The sequence below is a fragment of the Opisthocomus hoazin genome, chromosome 4 (assembly GCF_030867145.1).
Source record: "Opisthocomus hoazin isolate bOpiHoa1 chromosome 4, bOpiHoa1.hap1, whole genome shotgun sequence".
NCBI classification, from domain to species: Eukaryota; Metazoa; Chordata; class Aves; order Opisthocomiformes; family Opisthocomidae; genus Opisthocomus; species Opisthocomus hoazin.
The window spans coordinates 16,876,702-16,900,180 of record NC_134417.1 but is presented as its reverse complement, the minus strand read 5'-3'; the positions used below and the strand labels follow the sequence as shown (position 1 = coordinate 16,900,180).

The 23,479-nt window shown below is 46.9% G+C and overlaps 1 protein-coding gene across 7 annotated transcripts in view; it reads left to right on the top strand.

Annotated features, from left to right (window-relative positions):
- The window catches only part of LPP (LIM domain containing preferred translocation partner in lipoma), a 355,991-nt gene that overhangs the window by 159,377 nt on the left and 173,135 nt on the right, over nucleotides 1-23,479 (top strand). For all 7 annotated transcript variants that reach the window (XM_075418090.1, XM_075418094.1, XM_075418093.1 and 4 more), the window contains one exon: nucleotides 3,501-3,613. In XM_075418090.1, the coding sequence (XP_075274205.1) occupies nucleotides 3,501-3,613 (113 nt within the window). The remainder of the gene's footprint in view (nucleotides 1-3,500; nucleotides 3,614-23,479) is intronic.

Genomic DNA, 23,479 nt, shown 5'->3' with positions numbered 1-23,479 from the left:
AACGTTCCTGCCCCGGGCTGCCTCCGCGGGGAGCTTGCCATTGGAAGGTGATTTCACCTGCCTTGAGGTATAAACTGCCTGCTGGAGATGCCTTGGTGTCTCTCCACTGATGAAGCTCAGTGCAGTCACTGTCATAACTGAAGTTCCTCCAAGTGTTCAGGCTGATGCCAGGGGAATGTCAACCAAAACACTAATCTCGGTCCTGAGCAGCAATCAATGCTAATAAGCCTCTTTCTGATCGTACCCCTTATTCACAGAGGGGCAGCGGGGTGAGGCAGGAGAGGGTGAGCGCTCAGGGTGGTGGGACATGTCCTCCACCAGCCCATGGTTACCTCTGGTAAGCCCAGAACCCTGTTTCCCCTGGGGCTGCCGGTGCATCCATGCGGACCAGGGGACGGTCCCTTCCCCGGATGGCTCCCCACGTAGCTGGCTGGTGTTGGAGGTGGTCAGCAGTGGTGGGCAGTGCTGTGCTCTGCCTGTACATGGACTCTTCTGCCCCCTCCCACTGCTTGCCCAGCTCTAAGCAAGTGAAATCTGTCTGGCTTGCAAAGCTTCTGGGATGAGGGAAGGTCCCGAAGGTGCACTGGAGCAGTCTGTAGGGAGATGCTGCTTAAATGGAGTGTAAGCTTGCTTTCAGCTTTTTTTTTCTCCTTTACTCCCTCAAAACGTAGACCTGTTCCTTCCACACATCATCTAAAACAGTACACGTGGATCAGGACACAGATTTTATGGTCTTTGCAGGCTTCCCTCTCTGCCGGAGGGAGACTTCCAGCAATGCCAATAATAATAATAATACAGTAACAGCTGTCCCTGCTGCATCCAAGGGAATACTCTCCCGCGAGTGCAGTGGGAACAGCACTGGGTCCTGTGGCTGTGTGTGGGAAAGAGGAAAGTGCAGTGGCAGGATAAATAACTAAAGCTGTGAAGGAGAAAAGTCCATCTGTTCACAGAGGACCAGGAAAAGGCCAAACATCTGCAAGGTCCCCCCAGTTCATCAGGCATCTGCTCTCTGCTTCCCAGTCTAAAAACCTTCCCGTTTGTGGGGAGAGCAGAGCCAGCAGCTTATCTGACACAGAGGACAGAGTCAGCAGAGCTGGGCTGGGACATGGTAAAGCCAGCTGTCTCCTACTGCACAGAAAAGTGTTTTCTTCCAGACTTTAGAAAAGGGCTCTTCTCTGTTTCTGTCCTTTGCTCCTTTTCTAAAAAAGCTTGCCAGTGTTTTTTTCTTTTGGGAGGAACGGACCTTCCAAAGGGGCAAAATGATACTTGTTTTGTGTTCGTATGAGCAATTGTTGTTTTCCCCTTCTGTTATGCAGTTGTTATTTTTCCCTTCTGTTTATGCACAAACCCGGTCCTTCTCCCTGTCTCATCCTCTGCAACATGTTCTCTACCTCGATTTTGCTTAGGTGTTTTGAAGGGTTGTAATAAAGCAGGAGTGTCTGACTAATGTGCTGTGCAGGGAGATGTGTCTTCGGCGTCAGAGCCAGGACTAACTGGAGAGACATCATTCGAAGTGTATTCTTCGGGAAGTAAGTGTTCACTGGAGTTGGATTTGTTTGCAGAATCACATTGGTTGGTTGGAGGGTCATTTTCAGAGCAAAGAAGAAAAGTTTACTTAGTTCTCAAACATGCCAGCATTTTTTTAGAACTAACACCAAGATATTAATTTAAAAATATTTCTTCTTTTTTTTTTACTCTGTATTGTATTGCATATGATATGAAATAAAATATTGGATTAATTATAGGGCAAAGAGGAGGATACTGCAGATGTTATTGTACATAATTTTTTTAAAAAAATCGATCTTGAACTCTGTAATATCATGAGCCAGTAGGTTTCATGGGATTTTATGTATTGAAGCAATGTGGTTGTCTTAAATTAGTTTTCAGTGTGTTGTTTTCGAACTGTTTTCATGCATCTGTATTTAGGATGATACTTTCCTAGGGATTCAGAGGGATTTTTTTTGAGTTGTATCCATGCTCACTTTGGGGAAAATGGGAAGAAATTACTTTCCTGGGAAATAAGATCCCTAAAAGTCCTAGGGGGAGTTTGTGCCTTTCAGAGGGAGATTTGAAATCAAAGAGAAGAATTTTCCAGGGCTGCACACCCATCTGCTTCCCATGGCAAACAGCATAAAGGTGGCGTGCCAGCAGCGCTGCCCAGCTGGTGCCCGTGCCTGGGGTGGCCTGAGCCCAGGGCTTGGGACCTGGGCATGGGTGGTCCAGAGTACTATGGGTCACTGGGGTTCGGCTGAGCACCCCTCTGAGCGGTTTGGATCCTGCTCCTTGGTGTCTGGGGATGGTGCTGAGGGCCTGTAGTGCTTGTGTGGCACTGTGTGGAGATGTGGCGGGTCAAGTAGGGAGCCCATGTTTCCTCACAAAAGGGTTAAAACCCTCCAAAAGCAACAGTTTATATATATATATATATGTGAAATATCACACTTATTCGTCTTGAACTTCCACCCCAGATGCTGCAAACATGAGGGCCAACAGCAAACAGCTCTACTTGCAGCATCAAGCTTTATGAGAAGAAATAAAAACATACCAGAGTGGTCCAAATTACAGACAACTGCCTTCCCAGGAGCCAAATCCAGTGCTAATGGCAAATGCCCTTAGGAGGTGCTTTCAGAGCCTGGTGTCCTGCTGCCTGCAGCCTCTGCTGCTCTGTCCTTGTTTTCTTCTTTGTGCTCCCACCTCCCATGAAGTTCTCAAGGAGACGTCTCCCATCTCTATGCTAAGCTGGATGGCTTCACAGCCAGTGTGCTGCTTTGTCTTGACATCAGCACTTCTGGAAGTTCAAGACAAGCAAATTAAAGTGTAGATATTTTGTACATCAGCCCCATGTAAAAAGCCTCCTCAGAGTTAAAAAATGTGGATGCTTCTGAGCTTGCAGCTGGTCCGTCACATGGTGGTTGTCACTGAGAAGAGCCTGTGATCTTCCCAGCAGTTCTTTACATGAAGCTATGAGGCCCTTATAGAAAGAGGGAGGTGCAAAGAGCATGGCTGCCTGCCAGCAGCAGGGATGCAGGAGATGGGCTGGTCTAGATTTTGGGCTCCAGCTCCAGCCCTCCATGTGTCCTCTGCAACAGGGAATCCCGGCTTTTGGACAGCATCCGATGCTGTTTTTATAGTGATCAAGAAGAGCTGGCATAATTTAGCATGCAAGGGGAGTGAATTGGGTGGGATGCATTGTAAGCCTTGTGGTTGCATGCAGCAGGTTTGAGATGCAAGCTTTGATCTGTGGAGCCCGTTGTTGGTGCCTTCAGGCTTTGTGGCAAGTCACCTTCTGCTGCAGGGTCTGAGCATCTCTAAGCAATCTGCCAACGTTACTGAGCTGTCGTAGCCATCTCCTGGCGCTGTCTGGGGTACAGCTGAGCATTAATGGTTAAACGATGTGTTACTGCCTGCGCCACAAAACTGATGGCAGAGTATTGCAGGGTTCATCCATGGCATGATGTGGGGAAGTGCTGGTCAGTCTCAAGCTCTCCCATTCTCTCTCCTAGGGGACTTCCTTCCTCCACCTCCACCTCCTGTGGATGACCTGGGGAACATTACATCGTCACAAGGTGCCTTCCCCTCACCGCCCACTCTGGATGATGTTACTTTCAATGTGCAGGTAAGAAGATGAGAATTTTACCGTTTGTTCAGAACTGATCCAAAAATTGTGGAAATGAATGGGTTATCACCCAAAATGAGGTGGCAGAGAGCTGTGGTTAGAAATCATGTGTCAGGAACAACCAAGTCAGCTTTAGCAAGCTGTGTTTCCCAAGTAGGGAATATTTCCATTCAAAACTTGCTGGGCTATTAAAGGATTTTTCCCATCCGGCTTGAATTAGAAGACTAATTGCTTGTGATGGCAGATGGGAGTGAAACCTTCCCAGAATGAATTGTTTGCTGGAAGGGCCATCTCCTTCCATGGACTGTGGAGAGACTTCAGGGCAGTAATCCGATCCGAAAAGTGCTTTGTTTAGATGCCTAAAATTAAGTGAAACAAATAAACCCTGGCCCAGGCTCCAGTGATGTCACTGAGACCCTTTTCACCCCGTTTTTGCTGGCTTGGATCCTCTGGATTTGCCATCTGGATGAAAGTGCAACTTCTCAGATGCATCAGGTGATGATGGCCTGTGCTGTGTGGATAGGGACATACCTTGAACACCTCTGAAAGGTACGAACACCTTTGTGCAGACATCGCCGGCTTGCCTGGAGTGCTGGGTACCCTTGTGTTAGCTCAAGCGCATTCAGGAGAGATGTGTTCAGACTGCAGGGACAGGCTGTCAGGGTGATCAAGAAGCAAGATGCTAGTCTTGCCAGTGGAGACCAGAAGAGTTTGGCTTGTTAGCTGAGCGAAAAGAAAGCTGAGGAGGGGGTATGGTTGCAAATTTGAAATGCGTATGGGGAATAAGCACCAAAGAAGAACAACTATTTTAGCTCTGGGTGAGTGTTGGTGCAGGAACAGGAGAAGCTGAGCTTGCCACAAGTACCTTTATGCTGGTGTTTCGAAAGTTTCTAATCACTGAGGCTGCGAAGGTCTGAAAGAGCCTTCTGGGAGGAGTAGTGAGAGCAAAGCAAGCGTGGTCTAGATTTGGGGCTGGTGAGAGTTGTATAACCACATATCCACAGCCATGGTGCTGCCCTTGGTGACCCTGGAAGTTTGTCCCTCGATGGATTTGAACCTGAGAATAGGCTGCTAGGCAGACATTAAACAGGATTCAAGAGGCCTGACTTGGTTCCTGACCCCGCCACAAGCTGTAGAGTCAATTCATCTACTTTGTGCCTCTGTAAAAAGAAGACATTTCCCTCCCTCGTGGGCTTCCTCTGATCTCTTGCCTGTGGCGAGATGTTCGGGTGCTGTCATAAAGTCTCAGCGTGTTCCTGCAGTGGGTTCAGTGTTATAAGCAGCCTTCGGGAGGGAAGGGGTTAATGAGGATTGGTTTCTCCCTTGCCAGGAAAGGCTGCAGCCGTCAGGGACATTAGCCAAGTTCAGAGCATGGCTTTTCCCAGCCTTGGGGGAATGAAGTAATTCCACAGCAAGTGTTGTTCTGTCTCTTATCTCTTCGAGAAGAGCAGACCCCATGGGAGCAGGGGAGCTTCCAGCCCGCCCTGGGAAGCGGTGAAGCCGCATGTTCCTGACGTGGGCAGGGTGCTGCCTGCGCATAAGCCGGGCAGTGGCAAGGGGTTGTGGGGCCTCATGGAGGGGCTTGGGCTTCCCCCTTGCCGGGTTGCCCGAGGAGGGGACCTCGCCATGTTTATTGCAAGGGGCTTGTGTCTTCAGCCCCTCGTGCCTGCCTCCTGCGATGGGTCCAATGATGTGTCTGAGCTGCTTGGGGCTGTCACTGGGATGTACCCCTTGGTAGAACCACCCAGCGGGACGGCTCTTCCCTGCTGAGCTCATGAAATTGCTATTTGTTACACCCTTTCTCTCTGGCTTTGGGAAGCTGGGGCTGGAGCCGTGTTCACAGCGTTGGGTTTAGGCAGGAGCTTGGTTAGAGTGAGATTCCTTTGCATGGCATCCTGTCTGGAGCAAGGCAAGCCTACCAGTTGTACCCCAGCACTGTCACCACCCTCAGATTTACTCTGCGCAGCAAACAGGAGTCCCTGCCTTTAATCTGTGCTCTCTTGTCACCTTTCCCCCCTTTCTTTTCCCTCCATCCTCTGAAGGCGATTGGGAGCAGACAAAAGCCAGGGCTGTCCGGAGCCGGCGGGGTCTCGTGTTGCAAGATCAGCTCCTTATCTTGCAGGAGCAGCAAAAGCCATGCTGAAGCAAGACGCAAGGCCCAAAAGATGCAGGAAAAGGGCAGGTGGCGATGAAGAATGCTGCTCGATGCCTTCGTGCATTGAACACAATCATTTTCATGACTCCAGACGGAGCTTCCCAGGATGAAGGAGCAGAATGAAAGGTGGCTGTGTTCCTTCTGGTGTGAATCCTTTCTCAGCCCTCAGGACATGGTTGCCTGAAGGCAGGAATCTCATGAGCATGTGTTGGATCAGGCTCCAACAAACTAAAGCCAAGCCTGATTCTGCTCTCCGATGCCAGGGCTTTTCATTTCCATGCCTCAAGTTTCCTTGTTGCTGAATGTAAGTGCTGGAGCAGATGATCCCATTCCTGAGCATGGACCAGATCTGAGGTTGCTGCCTGGCGTGGTTTGGCCCCTGCAGTCTCGGTGCAAGCCCTCCAGGTTTACTCCAGAGTTTGAAAGTTATCTGCTCCAGCGAATCAGCCCCTTTACAACAGAAATTTCTCTCTTGATGGCAGAGTGCTGATGGCAGCTTATGAAATATGTGTGCTGTGGCTCCAGGTAAAGCTTTTTATACTAGGTGTTGAAAGTTGAAGAGGGCAGCAGAATATGTATGTTTAGTTTATTATCATGCCGTGTATTACTGTTAGCAGACGGCCAAAAGCTGCACAGATTATTACAGTTAAAGTTGTAGCTTAAGAGCAGCAGTTAAAGTAATAATGCCCAGTTTTCATAGGCCTGTTTATCTCTGGATCTCTATTTGGACAGTGGAACTGGCCACTTAGGATCAGATCCAAAAAGGTACTTTAGTATCTGACTTCCCTTGCTGTGTCCATGCTCAGATGGAAATCAGAGGAGGACTGGGTCATGAAATACCTTAGCAATTTTCTTGTAGTTTCTGTTTTCCCGTCTTGGTCCGCCATGTTCAGACTCACAGCAGGGCTGGGGAGGAAGGGGGAAGGAAATTTAAACTCTCTTCTCATTAACTGTATTGCTTTTAAAAAAAAAGGAAATGTTTCTTTTCAAAAGAGTGCATTGGGGCTGGGGGAGAGTCGTGTTGGGAAGTTCCCCTTCGGCTGAAGTCAGCCAGTGAAGGCAAGGGCTTGTTCCCAGAATGGTGGTGAGGGTGCGGCGATGGCGTGTTTGACAAATAAGGACACGAGCAAAGAGCTTTTTGCCACGTTGACTTGGGCTCACTTTAAAAGAGAAAGAAAAAAAAAAATCCTGGACGGGAAGAAAAATGAAATCACTGTTTGTCAAAGGGAAATAGATAGATCTGGGAGGGAGGGAGGCAGATTTTTATTAATTGTTTTTGCCTTGTAGTTTCGAAACAGGCAGAAATGAAAAACTCTCATAAGCAACCTCTCGAGTGCCCTGTTTGCTCATGGAGAGGGACCCTCACTCGTGGTGCCAGCAGTATCTTCCTTCCTCGCCAGGCAGGGTTGCTCAGGGATGAGTGCTCTGTGTAGCGGCGTGAAAAGCCAGTCGCTACCCTGTGTCCCATCCCCGGGAAGGCCGGCTTGGAGCCGCATGTACTGCGGTTTCTTCTGGATGAGCTGTGTTATGGGGGCTTCAGACCTCTGCTGGCTTTGAAATGTCCACTTCTCCTTAAAGGAGAGGTTCAGAGCCCAGCGTTTCATGTTGGGGCAGGACCTGGGTGGCTCACAGCAGATGTGACCCTCAGCTGCAGACCTGCCAAGGGCCACCTTGGAAAAACACAGATTTAGGAATTGCTGCTAATTACCCACAGGTGCTGTGTCTGCAGTAGGGGTCTGATTTTCATTTGGGATCCTGTAGATGCTACTGCAACACGAAAGGAGAGGATTGTATTCAGCTGGGAGACTGACTGTTTCCCAACAACACCTGGCTGTTATCAGTGTTGTTTTTATTGACAGGCCACAAAACACATTACAAAAGAAATACCAGTCTCTCCCTGATAAGGAAGCTGTAGCGGGGAAAGTGCTTTGCCTAGGTCACCAGGCTGGCCAGCAGCAGGCTAAAAATAGAACCCAGATCTCCTGTGTCCCAGAGCAATTCTGTCTGCTTCATTGCACTGCCTCATTACTGTAAAAACTGCGAAGTAATGAGTAAATACCATCAGTGGCTGAGACTAGAAGGAATTTGGGACATACCAAAAAGGATGTGCAAAAGGAGCTTAGGATGGGGTTTAGAGTGAAGAAACAATCAGACTTTGAACAGTTACATGAAGGGTACATTTAGATTAGATATTAGGAAGTAATTTTTTACCATGAGGGTGGTTGAAACAGTGGAACAGGTTGCCCAGAGGGTTGGTAGATGCCCCGTCCCTGGAAACACTCAAGGCCAAGTTCGATGGGGCTTTGAGCACCCTTGTCTAGTGGAAGGTGTCCCTGCCCATGGCAGAGGGGTTGAAACTGGATGATCTTGAAAGTCCCTTCTAACCCTGCTGTATGTGGGCAGGAGCCATTCTCATGTTCAGACCTACTGGACTCATGGACTGGGTTGTATCATCCTGTTTCGATGCGCCGGAAATCAGCCAAAGGGCTCGAATTCCTATTGCCAAGGAGTTTTGGGAGTAGAAAAGCCGAAACGTGGTCTGAAGGCATATGTGCCTTCCTCTACGGTTCTGTTCAGAGGAGACCTGTCTCTCTCCTCCCTAGCTCTCGCGCCTGGGAGAAGGTGGAAACGCGTTGATAGATGCGAGCAGCGAGAGCCTCATCCTTGTTACAGAGGAGGTTGCCAGGCGTTTTGCTGTCTGACTCCCTCCCGGCGAGCGGCGGCGGTGGTGCCTCTTCGTGGGCTGTGACTCACCAGCTAAGGAAACAGCCGGAACGGAGGAAATTTCCCCCCCCCCCCCCCCCTTTTTTTTTTTTATTTTGGGTGCACATATTGACAAATAGCTGGGGAGAGGAGAGCGAGATTTTTGCCTACAGGGGGGGCTGCCTGAAATTGCACAGCTCCGGCTTGGCAGTGTGGCGGCTGGGCTCTGCCTGGGTGCTGGGCTTGCTGTAAATCGCCTGCCTTTCGAGGTTTGGAGAAGCCGAAAAGACCAAAGAGAGCAGAACATGTGTTCAGCCTCCCTCTAGTGCTAGATTTTGTTAATCATCGGGATTACTGGCCTGGGTGTAGGTGCTCGCTGGCGAGGATGGTCGGTGATGCAGCGCAGCTCTGGCTGCCGGCAGGGCTGATGGCTCCGGGCGAGCAGCAGTAGCCCCCAGCGACTCTGTGTGCATCGCTTGCCATTCGAGATCCAGCTTTTGGAGATTTCTGGGACTCCTAACCTGATTTATTAAAATCCATGTGATAAGCAACTGCCTTTTATCTAAATTGAAGCCGTGTCCAACAGTATAAATAAATTACCTGGTAACGTTAACCCTCTTACTCAAACCTTGGCTTTACAGGAATGCTTTTGATCTGTCTCCCTTCTTCTGCCTTCCTCCTGTGTTTGAGAACAGCAATGGGCTGTGGTCTGAATTAGGCTTGAATGAATAACGTGTATGCTCTCTGCATGTTCAAATGCTCACTAGGTCTCTACAGGTCAATATGTGTTTGTGCTATAATAGGGATTTCTAGGCACTAAGGTGTGAAAAATCAGTAATACAAAGTCTGAATATGTTGATGAATATCTGAATGTTTGGTAGGTAAAATTCAGGTTTTTCTTATATGCATATATACACACTGTATATATGTAGAAGAAATGCACAATGAGTGGGCATATAGAGCAGACCTTCACGTTATTGGGAAACAAGCATGCACATTTTATCCCTGCTGCTTTTTTGTCCCTTTCTGCGGGTAGCATGATGAGTAGATACAGGATCTCAAGAGAAAAAGAACACTGAGCATTTCTTTCAGGCAGCTCTTGATGCAACCCATCTTATGCTCATGTTTGTTTTACAATGCCAGACCACATTCTATTTTAAATCTTTAATGAACCTCTGTTCCCATCTATGTAACTTTCCAATCTCTTCAGAATAGACAAAGATGCTTATTATAAACCACAAATTTTACTGAAAGGGTAAACTGGAGAAGTTTTAATTGTACGGTGCAAGCCTGCCATTCATCTCTCTGCCTGGCTATTAATATCTTGGCAATGTTAGAATGCAATACAGCCTTTAATAGCTAAACCTCTCGGCAAAGACTACAAAGGCAGCAAGGTTCCAAACAGTTAACTGTGCTCATTATTTTCATCATGCTTATTACTCTGTTATTTGATGTATTTGTTATGTTATTGTTTAATATAGTAACACAGCACGTGGGATGCGCCAGGACCTGCACTGGTGCGCACTTGTGCTGCCTTTGGGAGGAGGGTTGTGACTGAGGCTGGGAGACGCTTTCGGAGCTGGAACAGAGCGGCTTTTGATAGTCTGCCATACGGCCGGTGATGAGGTGAGGGAGCAGAAGAAAGCAAAAGCCTAATATGGATCATATGTAAATAAGGGTATGAGACTGTCTAAAAAGTTGTTGATAGGAAACAGAAAGATCAGAGATGTTGCTGATTGTGATGTTCAGAGATCATCAAGGTAAAACCGTCCCAGGTTAAGACATGAAATAGTGTTAGCACATGTGCCGGCTTGGGTCCAAACAGTGGGCTGCGGTCCCCTGGTGCTGTGCCCGCGGTTACAAGCCCCGGTGAGCATCTCCTGGCTCATGTGGGTGTGTCTCTCGGTGGGACACTGGCACGCTGCTGGAGGCGGGTTCAGTGCTGGCGCCTGCGGAGAGGTCAGTCTGTAACCTGGATTATCCACCCGTGGATAATAGACTTGAATGTGGAAATAGGGGAGGCATGGAGAGCAAGTAGAAAAAGCTGGCAATTTTTTCCTGTCAGAGCTAGTACTGACCTGTGACAAGAAGCAAAAACGTCATTGTATTCAAGGTAGAATTATTTAAGCAGAGGGAAAATGAAAAGATAATGAAGATGTGGGAATTCTCCAATCAAAGCAGATGAGGGGATTTGTAGAAAAGAGTGAGATAACATGATCAGAATTCAAGAAATTTCCATTCTTCTCACTTCTGAATGCTATTCAAACCTTCTGTTGGATTAGCAGATCCTAGAGAGATCTCTTGCAAGATCGGTTGCTCCTCTGTCAAAACCTGGGTAGCCTGTGTTGCATTAGGGAGCTGTAATGCAACGGTGAGACTAAGACAAACAGACTGTCAGTGGCAAGAAGGAATTCTAAAAATTGTAGTAGACAAATTATTATGCCTTTTCTATGAAGCTGGCTAGGATTGGGAGATGTGGTTTAGAAAGTCAATCTTTCCATGCAGCGTGGACATGGTGGTAGGCTGGAATGTGACAGAGCAGACAGAGTTGGATTTCCACCTTGGTTTTGGTCCTTTAAGTACTATGGTGCTGTGCAGTACAGAAATGAGCTTTGGTCACACAAGCTGAAAGGAGATACAGATACACTGATTGGACAATCCAGTTGTCTGTCTAAATTCAGTTTTACAGCCCTGGAGTAGTTCAAAGAGTAGGGCAAACTTCATCCAATTTTTGATGAATTTTTGCCTGGCAGTAGCGAGACGTGGATATGGAGAAGTTGTGAGAGCGTCTGAGTTCCAAGAATGGAAGTGGCTCAAATGCAGGTTCCTGTCTCTGTTTTTGAGTTTCTGTCACTGGTGAAAAATAGCTTCAGCTGCCATGACGGGTGGTTTTGTTGTCCAAGTGTTGTCTCTGCAAAGAGACAGTGCGGCACAATGACTGAGCAAGCTCGAAGGTGGTAGAAATACCGATGAGAAATGTTGTTGTAGCCAGAGCTGGAGGAATTTGTTCCAGGACAGAAAGGCAGGCATGATTTTAAGTGTCCACTGCCATTAAACTCCACCTTTGCAAGACTGTTCCCCCCAGTTGTATTTTTCACTTTTGGTTTGCTGGTGAAAATGCAGGATGGTGATTAGCTTTAACACATAAAAAACAGGTAAGGAACAGCATCTGGATAACATCATACGATGTTTTTAGTGGTGTTTTGAGTGGTGTGAGAAATAAGATAGAAACGTTTGGGAACTCCAACTGTTGCTGAAGCCAGCAAGTGACAGCTCTGCCAGAAGTGCTCTACAACCTCCTCCCATTCAACAGTCCCATGCTACAACTCCTTCCCTCTCCATCTCCTCATTTCTGCACCTCTCTTTTGCCATGGAAACAGCCTTGTGGCTTGTAACCCCAGGTCTAGCCTTCCTCTTCAGCTCTGCTACTCCGCTCACTCCCAAGCTACTCTCCCTTTCCTCCCTCTGTCTCTGGCTCTGCAAATTCCACTGGTCCTGCCCTGCAGTACGCTTCTGTGTTCCCAAAAGATGCCACTGCCAAGGTCTGTGCAGATGTTTGGGCACCAGTGCTTCCCCCGGTGTGGTGGTAGGGCTGGTGGTAGGGAGCTGTGTCCGGTCAGTGCCAAGGTCAGGTGAGCCTCTTAAAGATGTTTAGGTAGGGAACATACTTTCTGTGCAGAAGTAAGCCCTGTTTGGCTTCTGTGGCTGTGTTGGCCCCAAGCAGAAATACAGCTAAAAGATATTTTCCTGAGGTCTAACGTGTACTGGGGACACCACGTTTTCTGATGCATGAATTCTTACTGAAAAACAACAGCTTACATTCATTTATCTGCATATGGACAGTATCAATATAAACCTTGGAGCTCACCCGGGAGGGGTCTGCACACTGGGGATTCTCTCTGCAGGGTTTTCAGCGGTCTCTGGGCAGCGCAAGTTATTCGTTGTTCAGCTTTCTGTGTAATTCAGGTCCTTTTTCTTCAGCTGAGGTTCTCACTTAGGCAATGTGTAGAATGTAAGGTGTCCGAACGAGCAGGTGGTTGTTAAAAAAGAAAGAAAACCCACAGTCATCTAGGCAAATCAAATACCAGGCACGCATCTGGGAGCCATGAAAGGAGGGTAAAAGTAGGCCTAATGGTTTGGAAAATGAGACTGCAAACTTCTTGAAGGCAAGGACCTTCCTCCGTGAATCAGAACTGCGGGATCTGCCCAGCTGAGGCTTGCCCGCCCCGTGGACTGCAGCCATCAACTGTCCCAAAAACCTGCAGACTGAGGCAGAGTCCAGATTATCCTCTTCTCAGCTTTGTGAGACGTACAGTAGATTTTTTTAACGTGACTCATTTCTGCAGAAGCCAAACCCAAGCCATTGACTTTCGTGTAGTTTTATACATCCATTTTGCTGACGTTTCGCCAAGCTTGCTGGGAGATTCTTGAATCCTTGCAAATGCTTTGGCATGCACCCCATCCTATTACAGCAAAACAAGCAAACAAATTCAGAAGTACGTTATATGTTTAAGTTCTGGACTTGGAGCTTATTCAGGCTGTGAAAATTGACTGGCCGATTTTAATTTTACTTTTTTTTTAGGTGGTGATTTCCTAATAGGTTTGCAGCCCGTGTTCAGGAATGCTTTCTCAAATCCAGAGAAGCCTGACTGTATGCTTAAACTTGATTAAAGTTTATAGAACTTAAGCACACGTACAAAATTAAGCATATGCTTATGTTTTATACAGCCTTTTGCAGGTGACACAAGCAGCTGCATATGGGTTTCCAACATGTGATTAAATTCCAAAAGGAGTTCTTAAAAACAGTTTTAGTCAACCTTAATTTTCTGAAATTGGTAGCTTTAACAAAACCTATCTTTTTTGATTAAAATTGCCTGAGACGTGTCCCTTTTAAAAAGCTCTTCATTTAGCTGTCACAATATACAGTCTTGTGTGGGACAGAGTTTGCTCATGTAAATTTAATTTCCAGTTAAAGTGGTACAAACACCAAGTGATTTCAGCAGATCTTTACGACGGCAGCAGTGCTGTTGGTTCCTCACCTCTGTCACCGTGGGGGCCAGGCAGAGCCATTACCTTGTCCATTGTGCCCTGCTGCGTATCGCAGATCATGAAGCTTCACCTGGTCATCCAGGGAGACCAAAGGCATCCAGCCTTGATCTGCAGACATCAAGAGGTGGAGAAATCTCGGAAATTTGTTCTAGCATTTAATTGCCTGCAATATTACACATTAGTGAATATCTCAGTTATTTTTAAATAGAATTTCCCTGGTTTCAGCTTCCCAGCTGCTGTGTCTTTTTCAGTTTTGCTGGATTGGACAGCCTTGTTGGTATCTGGCATTTTCATTCTGTGAAGCTGTTTAGATATTGCTGTCGAGCTACTCAATCTCCTTCATAAGTGAAACTGAGTGAGCTCCTTATGTGTCTCCTTGTCAGCTGTTTCTGTTTTTCTGGGACATCTCTCAAGTTTTTAAAATGCTGCCTTCCAAACTGGACACGGTAAGCCAGCAGCAGACGCACCAGAAGCATTGAAAGGAGTAAAACCACCTTCAGCTCTGCGCTTTCCTTGCTCCAGGACAGCAGGGCACCAAACACAGGTACTGGTGTTTGGTGTGGTTTTCCCCTGTGGAATATAAATCCGAAGTCGGGGTCCTGGGTGCGACAGCTTTCCCTGTGTGTGGGCATCTGTAATTCATGGCTTGTCAGACATGTCCTGTGCCGTCGGAGGCATGCTCCTCTTCCATCTTCTCTTATGCCAGAAAAGGAAAGAGGAAGATCGTGTCTTGGCCAGGATGTGGAGGTGAATGGAGTCTTTGCTCTTGGACATCGCCGTGGGATCTTTTACAAATGTAACGTTCGCGTCATATGAATCGGTGGGAAGGTCTTCCTTTATTGCAGCAGACACTGAGTGAGCTATTTGGTTTCTACATTGATTAGGCTTTGCGGCTGTACTGGGGTAATTGGTTACATTTTGGTTATGGTTCCCCTTGGAGGCAGATGATGAAATATCCGATATCTCCTCTTAGGTCTCAGCTTTTCTGCAAGTGGCGATACTCTGCAGGGAACGTCAGCTCTGCTTGATGGCTAATTAAACATTAATTTGTGACGATATTGGAGCAGATTTTAAGTTGACGGGGGAGTGGGCAAAGAAGGGGGAAACTTTTAGCAGTCACCATAATTATCAATAATGAGTCCTAATGTAATTGCATTAATTAAAAGAAAAAGGAAATATTCCCTACTGCTGTAAAGTTAGTTACAGTCAGTGAAAGTCATGCTGGGTCAAAAGGATTTCAGGGCCAGCTATTCTTGCCCCATGAACAGAGAGGTAGTGCTGTCCCGCAGAAGGCATAAAGAAAAAAAATTATATATTCCACTTTATGTTGTATATTCTGCAGATGAACAGGAACATTTCACTAATTCAGTTTAATTCCCAAGGACAAGTGATTGTAACTCCTCCCGGAGAATATTAAATTGCCTTAATGGAAAAATAAACTGGTTTTATTCTCCCCCTTCTCTCCCCATCTTTCCCATTCAGTTTTCAAACATGTGCCTCCTTAGTTTATTAATGCACTTCTCGTTTTGCTGCTGATTTTGCATCTGATAGCACTTAACACAGTCAAGACTCCCAAAGCTTTTGATCAGACATGTTAAGTAAACTATCATGACCATCGGGTCTGCTGCTCTGGCAGATGTCGGCTTGTGGGACTTCTCTCTCTTCGTCCCTCGACTGTTCATGTCAAATCCGTCCTGTTGCTTTCATGTGCTTGAGGATCATGATGCCTCTTCCCCGTGTACTAGATGGCCTGTAGTACGAAGATCTTCATGAATGACATTTGCCGTTTTGTTGCTTTTCAGTAGCACAGCAGTTTTTGAAAGCCCCATTTAGCCAACCTTGAAATCTCCAGAATTTCCTTCCACGAGCAAAATGCAGTGGCCAGAAACCTGAAAAAGCTTGGTGCAGGTTTGAATGCCCAAGGTAGATGTGTCGGTCTGTGATGTGGGGAGCAGGGGGCCGGATAACACTGTCCTGGGGCAGAGCAGATGGGGGCTGAGGGGACCAGACAGCACAGGACCTCTGTGTTGGCATCTCCGGCTTTGGGGCACCTACAAGCATACACCTAGACTGCAAGGTGGATCTTGTTGAGTGCTTTGACCTATTTTCTGCATCCTCTGTACTCGTGTTGTAATATTGCCTTCTGTTGTCCTTAGGGGTGCCAGTGGGACAGGGACTGTTGCACATCTCATGGGTATTGTCCATCTCTCGCTGTAGCCACTGAGTTCATTGACTGCTGGCCTTGGACCCAGGGCTTCAGCAGGGCATGCCCCAGGCCTTGGAGCCTGTTGGCTAAACTTCTGTCATGCAGCTTCATCCTTTTTTGTTTCTCCTCACCCATCCAATATCCAGGGCCAAATCCTCTTCTGTGGTCTTGGGAAGTCTGGACAAACTGTGGGTGTCTGTGGCAAAAGCTTCTCTCCAGTGTTAGATACCGGAGCTGTTGGAAGGGAGCATAGCGCTGGCGTTACTGCTGCCCGTCCGCACTGGTGGCATCCTGGTCAAGGTGCTGGTTTCGGGATTGGGGCCCCTCTCAGGAAGTGCAGAGGGCAATGGCTTATTAAACAGTGATGGAAGAAGGACTGCTGGCCCACGAGCCAGCACTCAGCATGGTGACAGCTGGGATCCAGCCCTATGATCATGTGAAACCAGGGGCATCCTGCAGTGAAATTGCAGCTGGAGCTTGGATGGCTTGGATGGCAGTTTGTTGTCTACTGGCATGTTTTGCCAGGGCTGGGACGGCAAATACAGAGAATGAAATGTCCATTAAGGAGCTGGGTTGGCTCCGTAGATTAGTGTCTTTATCTGGTGACCAGAAGGAGCTTGATTGTGTCTCTGAGTCGCTCCCACCCCTCTACCTGCTTTCCCTTCCCACGGCTGGTATCCAGTTGACAATAAGCTCCTTGGGACCAGGATGTTTCCTAACTATTGTATGTGAACAATGCCAGTCACACTGATCTCTAGGGAAACAGAAATCTTTATTGTCATACAGATTCATAACTGCAACAAAGTCTTTGCTGTCTTTCATATATGTGTCCCAGGAGGCCGAGTGCATCTGGCTGTGATTTCTGTTGTCTCAGCTACAAGCAAGGAAGAAGTGAGTTACCAGGTGCTGGTCCAAGCCCTGGCACTAAGGTGATGGTCAGTTATTAACCCCCAGAGACTGACATGTACCCTCCAGCAGAAGAAGTAACTCCCGGGTGGTGTCAGTTGATGGATATAAAGCACAAGTAGAGGCCTCGTGTAAATGTCTGTAGAGAGCCAAATGAGACCAGCAGTGGTCAGCAGTGAGTGTCCAGAGAAAAATTTAAAAAAGAAGCACAGAGGATTTTTTTATTTATTTTTAAAGTATCTTGGTGGAGTTTTCTTCCGTGTGTTTCTCCAGCTGCATCTGAAGTCTGTGTAAACTTATGGCAAACACGATGTCTTGCAGCAGAAGTAGCTCTGCAGCTTAGCAGCGTGTTGTGTGATGAAACGCCCACCCTCTTTTCTTTGTTTCGAGGCTGACGCCTTCTAGTTTCATGCTTTCTTCTTCTGTTATATGCTTTCTCTGTTTTGGGTTTGTTTTTTTTTAATTTTTATTGTTTGTCCTTTTTATAAGCCTCCTACACCACAGTGAGTTTATAAATTGGTTGTTAAGGTTTCACAAGATGTCTCCTAGCAATGCTTAGCAAATAACTTTTCTTCATCTTCTTGTTCATCTGCCCCAGCTGTGAGCCTGTGCAGTTCTTTACAGCACCTTCCTGCTTTGGAGGTAAGATCAGTTAATCCTCAGGACACCCAGTGCTATTTACATTTTGCATGGGTGAAAGAATTGCATGTGGGACTGTGGCTACTCTGGACCCATGCTGTAAGTCTGGGAATGAGCTGAGCTTGGACCTCACAGAATCACAGAATGTTCGGGGTTGGAAGGGACCTCTGTGGGTCATCCAGTCCAACCCCCTTGCCAAAGCAGGGTCACCTACAGCAGGCTGCACAGGACCTTGTCCAGGCGGGTCTTGAATATCTCCAGAGAAGGAGATTCCACAGCCTCCCTGGGCAGCCTGTTCCAGGGCTCCATCACCCTCAGAGTGAAGAAGTTCTTCCTCATGTTCAGATGGAACTTCCTGTGCTTCAGTTTGTGCCCATTGCCCCTTGTCCTGTGGCTGCGCACCACTGAAAAGAGTTTGGCCCCATCCTCCTGACACCCACCCTTAAGATATTAATAAGCATTTATAAGGTCCCAGGAGTGCAGCCCGCTTTACCCGGCTGTGTCTCCTGCAGTTTGCTGTGGCACAGCTGTTGGTGTGAACTTTGCCAAGGGAAGATATTTCGCATATTTATTTATTGGTGTTTAGTGGATGATTGCCCCCCCACCCCATTTAGGTCCCATTCCAGGTAGGCCCACCTGCCTCCTTATGGGGGGATCTTCAGAAGTGGCTGAAGTTGTAGAAATGTTGCTCAGTTAAATGACAGCATAAGTCCAAGAGACACCGAACAACGCCTTTGAACAGCCTACTTCAAGCTTTTGAAGTGTTTTCCTTTGGTCCGGCTAATATCCAGCAACACAAACCAGGTAAAACTATTCCGTGCCTGAATAAAAGAAAGAGCAGGGGAAAAAATAAATCAAAACCTAACTTTCCTTTGGCTTTTATCCTTGATGTCATCAAAAGGCTAAAAAGGATATTTCAGGCCTGGCTTCACTCTGATAGAACAGCAGGGAAGTTCTTTTCTATTAGATCCTTGATACAATCACGTCTGGTGAAATCACTGCGGTCACATCTGCTGAAATCTTCCATCATTTCGGATTTGTTTCAAAAGACTCAATCTGTCTGTTTTTAAAGGGCATGACGACTCTTCCAGCCCCTCCTTGGTGCTTGGAACGGTGATGAGGCATCAGTCAAGCATATCAGACCCCCCTCATGCCTGGTGCTGCAGTCAGCTCTTGTCTCCATGTGTGTGCTTGGTGGGTCCGCCTCTTGGGACTGTTTTAATTTACATTAGGGAATTTGGAAGAAAATGTTTGCACTTATTTTTAGGCTCAGGGGAGAGTAGACAGAGTAGCATCTTCAGGGTGCCTCATTTTCCTGATAGATACCCTTGAGGATGCGTCTTTTTGCCACTGCAGTGTCTTTTGGGGCTTTAGATGGCTTTTGTGACCTTGCAAAGAAGACTGGGAAATTCTACAGTGAGAGAGGTGGGGTAGCAAGGCTGTGTATCTGAAAAGGATCTTGTCTCTGGCAGTGGTATTGTTGGTGAAAGTGCAAAGAAAGGGGAAAAAAAAGGAAAAATTAAACACAAACCCCAGCCTGAAGTATATCAAGACTGAATCACTTTTTTCTTCTTCCTGGTTAAAATTTCTCACAGTTTCTTCTTGTATGTATAGTGGATGCCATCAAAATCAAACATCTTTCCATCCTTTCTCCCTCGTGCCCCCAGCTAAAACAGGAAGTAAGAGCCCCATCCTTCTTTCTTGGTCTGTGAGTGTTAAATGCAGTGCCTGAGGCCAAGGAGTAGAAAGAGATGCTAACTCCTTGCTTGGAGAGCTGATGCATTTGCTCTTCCTACCACCTCAGTGTCTATTCAAGGATTTCAGCAGCCTGCAGAGCCTGGCAGGGAGCTGCTGTGGGGGCAACCTGGTGGAAGCAAGCAGCGGCCGCTGAATTTCTCAGCTCTGCTGCCTCGTCTGGCTCAGTTGCATTTACTGGAGGAAAAGACAGTAAAATATTTCGGGGCAAAAGTCCTTATTTACTATCTACCTGCTCACAACACCTGATTTGCCTGAATTCCCCTCTTCCTTGCTCCTCTTGTTACTTTAGTCCTTCCTTTCCATGATTACCTTTGCTGCAAAGGGCTTTTCTTGCTCCCTGCTTTTCCCTGTGCTTGAATGTGTCAATTCAAACAGTGTTAACCTGTTGCAGCCCAAAGAATGCTCCCCAAGCGCCTCAGGCTCCCAGTAAAACCAATGTACCAAGAGCAGCGGGCACTGGGGGCCCCAACCTGTTTGTTTCAAGTCATTAGCTAGGACCTGTCATAATATCCATGGTGTTCCATCTCCATTCTGTCACTTGTGAGTTATGAGGTTATTGGTGACTTGTGATAGTGCGGCGTGCAGAGTGAGCTGATGCTGCGAGGAAGGATGTGTGTCTAGCTGTAGCTCTGCTGTCTTGGATGTGTATGTACATACATCACAGCATTGCATTTCCCAGTAGTGACAGCTCATGTTCCTGGAGCGTTGAGCTGGCCACAACACTCATGAAACGCGCTCAGCTTACTTTAAAGGAGACTTCAGCAAGGCTAAGGTGGATGGGGAGGAGGTGGATCTTGATGCTGGAAAATTGCACTGTGGTGAGCAAGTTCCTGATGCTCTGAAAGTGTTCAGGAGTTTGGCCATTGCCTTTTTTTGGTAGAAAAAATACCCTGGGACTCCGGCGTCACTTCTAACCCACTATCCATGTAAGTCAGCAGGTTGCTACTGCAGAGCCACCCTCCATCTTTCCCTGACACAGCAACACTACGGGGCATCAACATGTCGTCCTGGAGAGGCTCAGAAGCCAGCCTGGCAGCCCAGACCACATTGCATCTCTCGTCCCAAGCTACAGCACTGTGTGGCAGCAATCGATATGGAGAGAGGGGAAAACAGAGAATCAACGAAAGGCGGCTGGGTCTGGGTAGGAGAAGGAATTTGGAGTAGGAGCTAGAAAGGACATCTGGGAGCCAGATTCTTCTCTGTGAGCCCATTGCAACGAGCTGGCTTGAACAATTGAGAAGCATTCTTGTTTCTCTGCTGTAACCTGAAAAATGTGAGAAGAGTAGGTGATCTAGGTTGTAGGAGAAGGTAGCATCTAGGGAAATCATTGTGCTTTTGCTGTTTTCTAGCTCAGTGAACAGTCTTATGGCGTTTTTAGCACAGTGAGGCCCTGTGTTGCCCTCTGCTCTGCATGTTCTGTAATGAATGTCCCTTGGGGTGGTGCAGGGGGACCTGTGGCACTGACTGGAGTTGGGTGGTAGGATAGCAAAATTAAAGCCAGTTTTCAGCAGAATAGAGCGGGTTGACAGGGCTCAGGAGTGGATTAACATCACAGCTGCTCTGAGCTGCACACCAGGAATTCAGGGGCGGACAAATAAGCCAAGTAGTGAAACTCTCTGCTGTTTTTCTCTCTTTTGCCTTGCAGCAGGGACTGAGCCAGGGGATAGGAGTGTAGGCATTGCAGAAGTTCACGTGAGTGGATAGTCTCTGGCATGAGTAATTTGTTGGACTGGATTGGCTTATGTTTGCTTTTTGTCGAACTCACGTTGATGGGGCCAAAGATAGCATCCTTTTTCTTTTTAAACCCATTTTTCCATATTCTGCTGGCTGAAAGGGAGGGTACGCAAGCAACATGTCTGCAACAACGCCATAAATCCAGACAGAAATAGAATTAGCAGTTGTTTCTGATTCCGTTGTTTATATCCGCGAGGTCGTGAGCTTAACCAGTCTGGGTTCCTCGGAGCAGAGCCGTGTCTGTGTGAACCTGTTGTGCCTTGGGACCTGGCGCTTGGGTTTTGTTCCAGACTGATATCATAAAACACTTACAGCAACGTCATGAGAAAGAGCATGAGAAGAGAAATAACTTAACCCTCTCTTGCTCAAGTTAGTGTTGCCAAGTCTTCTGTTTCAGCATGCAGCAAATCCCTTGGTTGAAACAGGAGTACTGTGGGGAGAAAAATGTGAGATTTGTGGAGATGGGGAAGAGAGAGCAAGCGGAAACCTGCCTTTGCAAGGATTACCATTTCTTAAATGTACTTAAAGTCCAGTCCCGTCCCAATAGGCCGTTACACACATCGGTAGCGTTATTCGTTGGCACTGTAGTACTGCATTGTGCTCCAGCAGCTGTAGAATTGGGCTCTTAATCTGGGTTGATTATGTTTTAATTGAATAAATAAATCTTTTACAGAGCCCAGAATCAATAGAGATGTTTCCATGCTATTTTATTTTATTTTTCTAGGTTTCCTAAGGACATTTAACTTTTACAACCTTACAACTTGTTCTGCAGCATTTGCTAGTCAGCTATTGCGTAATTGTTCTGGGGAATGAGAACCTGGGAATAATATGGCCTAGAAATGCTGAGAAGCAGAAATGAAATCGGCTGATCTTCTCATCTGCCACCATCCCTCCTCTCAGGGGTCACGGTACCGAACAGGCCATGTGGGGACTCCAGTTTTGTTCCTGGGTCTGCCATTGACTTGACGTATTGCCTCAAATGCTGGGGCCTTGGGACACTTTGCATTTCCCCCACTTTCCAGGCTGGCTTTGGCTGCTTAGCTTAAAAATTCTCTGGAGTGGAGCAATCACAGTTTTTGTGTCTGGGAAGCCTGTGGCTGCTCTGTAGTTATAGGCCAACAACTGAAGGATGGAGAAAAACCAAATAAGAGCCATGAAGTGCACAAATAGTGGAAAGGAAATTGGACTTTTGCAGATTTAAAAATCCAGGTGCCTACAGCTAGCCAGGAGTAATGGTCTGGGCTAATTCCTGTGAAAAGTATTTCTTCTTTTGAACAATAGTTTGGATGGAAAAACTTTGGCTCTATAATAAAAATAGGCAAGAAGAATTGAGTTTGTATGTAGTTTCTCACCCGACTCTCAGCCTTTGAAATGATTTGTTCTTGCGTAAAGCACGTTGGAGCTTCCATTTTCTTGTTAGTCTAGCCAAATTTATTGTAATCCAAGAAGATTTAATAATCATTAGGAACTAATGAATGCCTTAGCACGTATAAGCTTGGCAGATCAGAGCCTGCCTGCTTTGCATAGTCTGTCTCTCTTTGACCAACTTGCCATTTATGTGTCGGATTGATGACTGGGGAGTTCTGTAAAACAGGTAATGATCGAGTGCTCCTGAAATGAAATTTAAATAAAAACTATCTGGAGCAGACAGTGAGCCAAAGGGAAAGGCAAATTTTTGGCTTGGAAAATTGAAGTAACTTGGTGAGAGTGAAGGCAAACAGAGCTGGATTGTCTGTCGGGAGGTGCTGGTATGGTCTGAGTAGGCTTTACAGTTGAAATTAGGTGAGTTTTTAGGTAGTCTTTCGTACTTTTATTATTGTAGTAGTCAAGCTGCGAATGTGCTCTTCTGCACTGAGCTCTGTAGTTACACATATGCGGAGAGACTCTGTCTGGAGAATTTGCAGATAAGCCAGACTTGGAAGGACAGAAGAAAAATATTGACTGTGACTCAGGTTGAGAAAAGACTTTCAGTATGTAATATTTCACTTGACTCAAAAACTTTGGTTTCTGCAAATGCCCTAAATGTGGCTGGCTAAGTTGGGTAAGCTCCTGGCACCTACATCACACCTGATGGCGATCCTTAGGTGGTGTTCTTGAACTTCTCATTCCTGCCAGAGCCTAATTACCAAAGCCCTGAAAACACTGAGGCGGGAGATGTTTCCTAGCTTGTGCACGCTTCTTGCACTGCCAGGAGGTACTGCTGTTGTGTTGGGCTGTACAGCACAGATCTTTCCCAGAGGTTTTGGACTAGGCTGATTTTTCAAGAACGAAGGGCGTGGACGAGTCCTCACTTAAAATGCCAATTTTAACAGGGATTGCAGTGCAGCCCTTGAACAATAACTTGGGGATTGCATACTCTCCTGCGGTGCTGAGACCTGGGTTTTACTTTTGGAGGTGGGTGGCGGTGGTGAAAATTCATGTCTCTTCCCTTCCAAGCCAGCATCCCTACCAGCCTGGGTACAGGTGGGGCTGGGCTGTTTTGAAAGCAGAGAGAAAGCAGAATTATTGAATCAGAAAGGGTCCTGGCTGTAGGCTGGCATTTGCTCTGGGCATGGGCTTTCCTGCATAATAGCCCTTTTTTTTCCCAAGGACCTTACATATGTCATTTTGTGACCGCTTACTGCAAATGATGCCCTTCGCCTTGAATCTGCTGGAAATGAATTGAACTTTTTCATACCTCCTTGAAGGAGCTCATTTTTTAGATAGAAATTGTGAA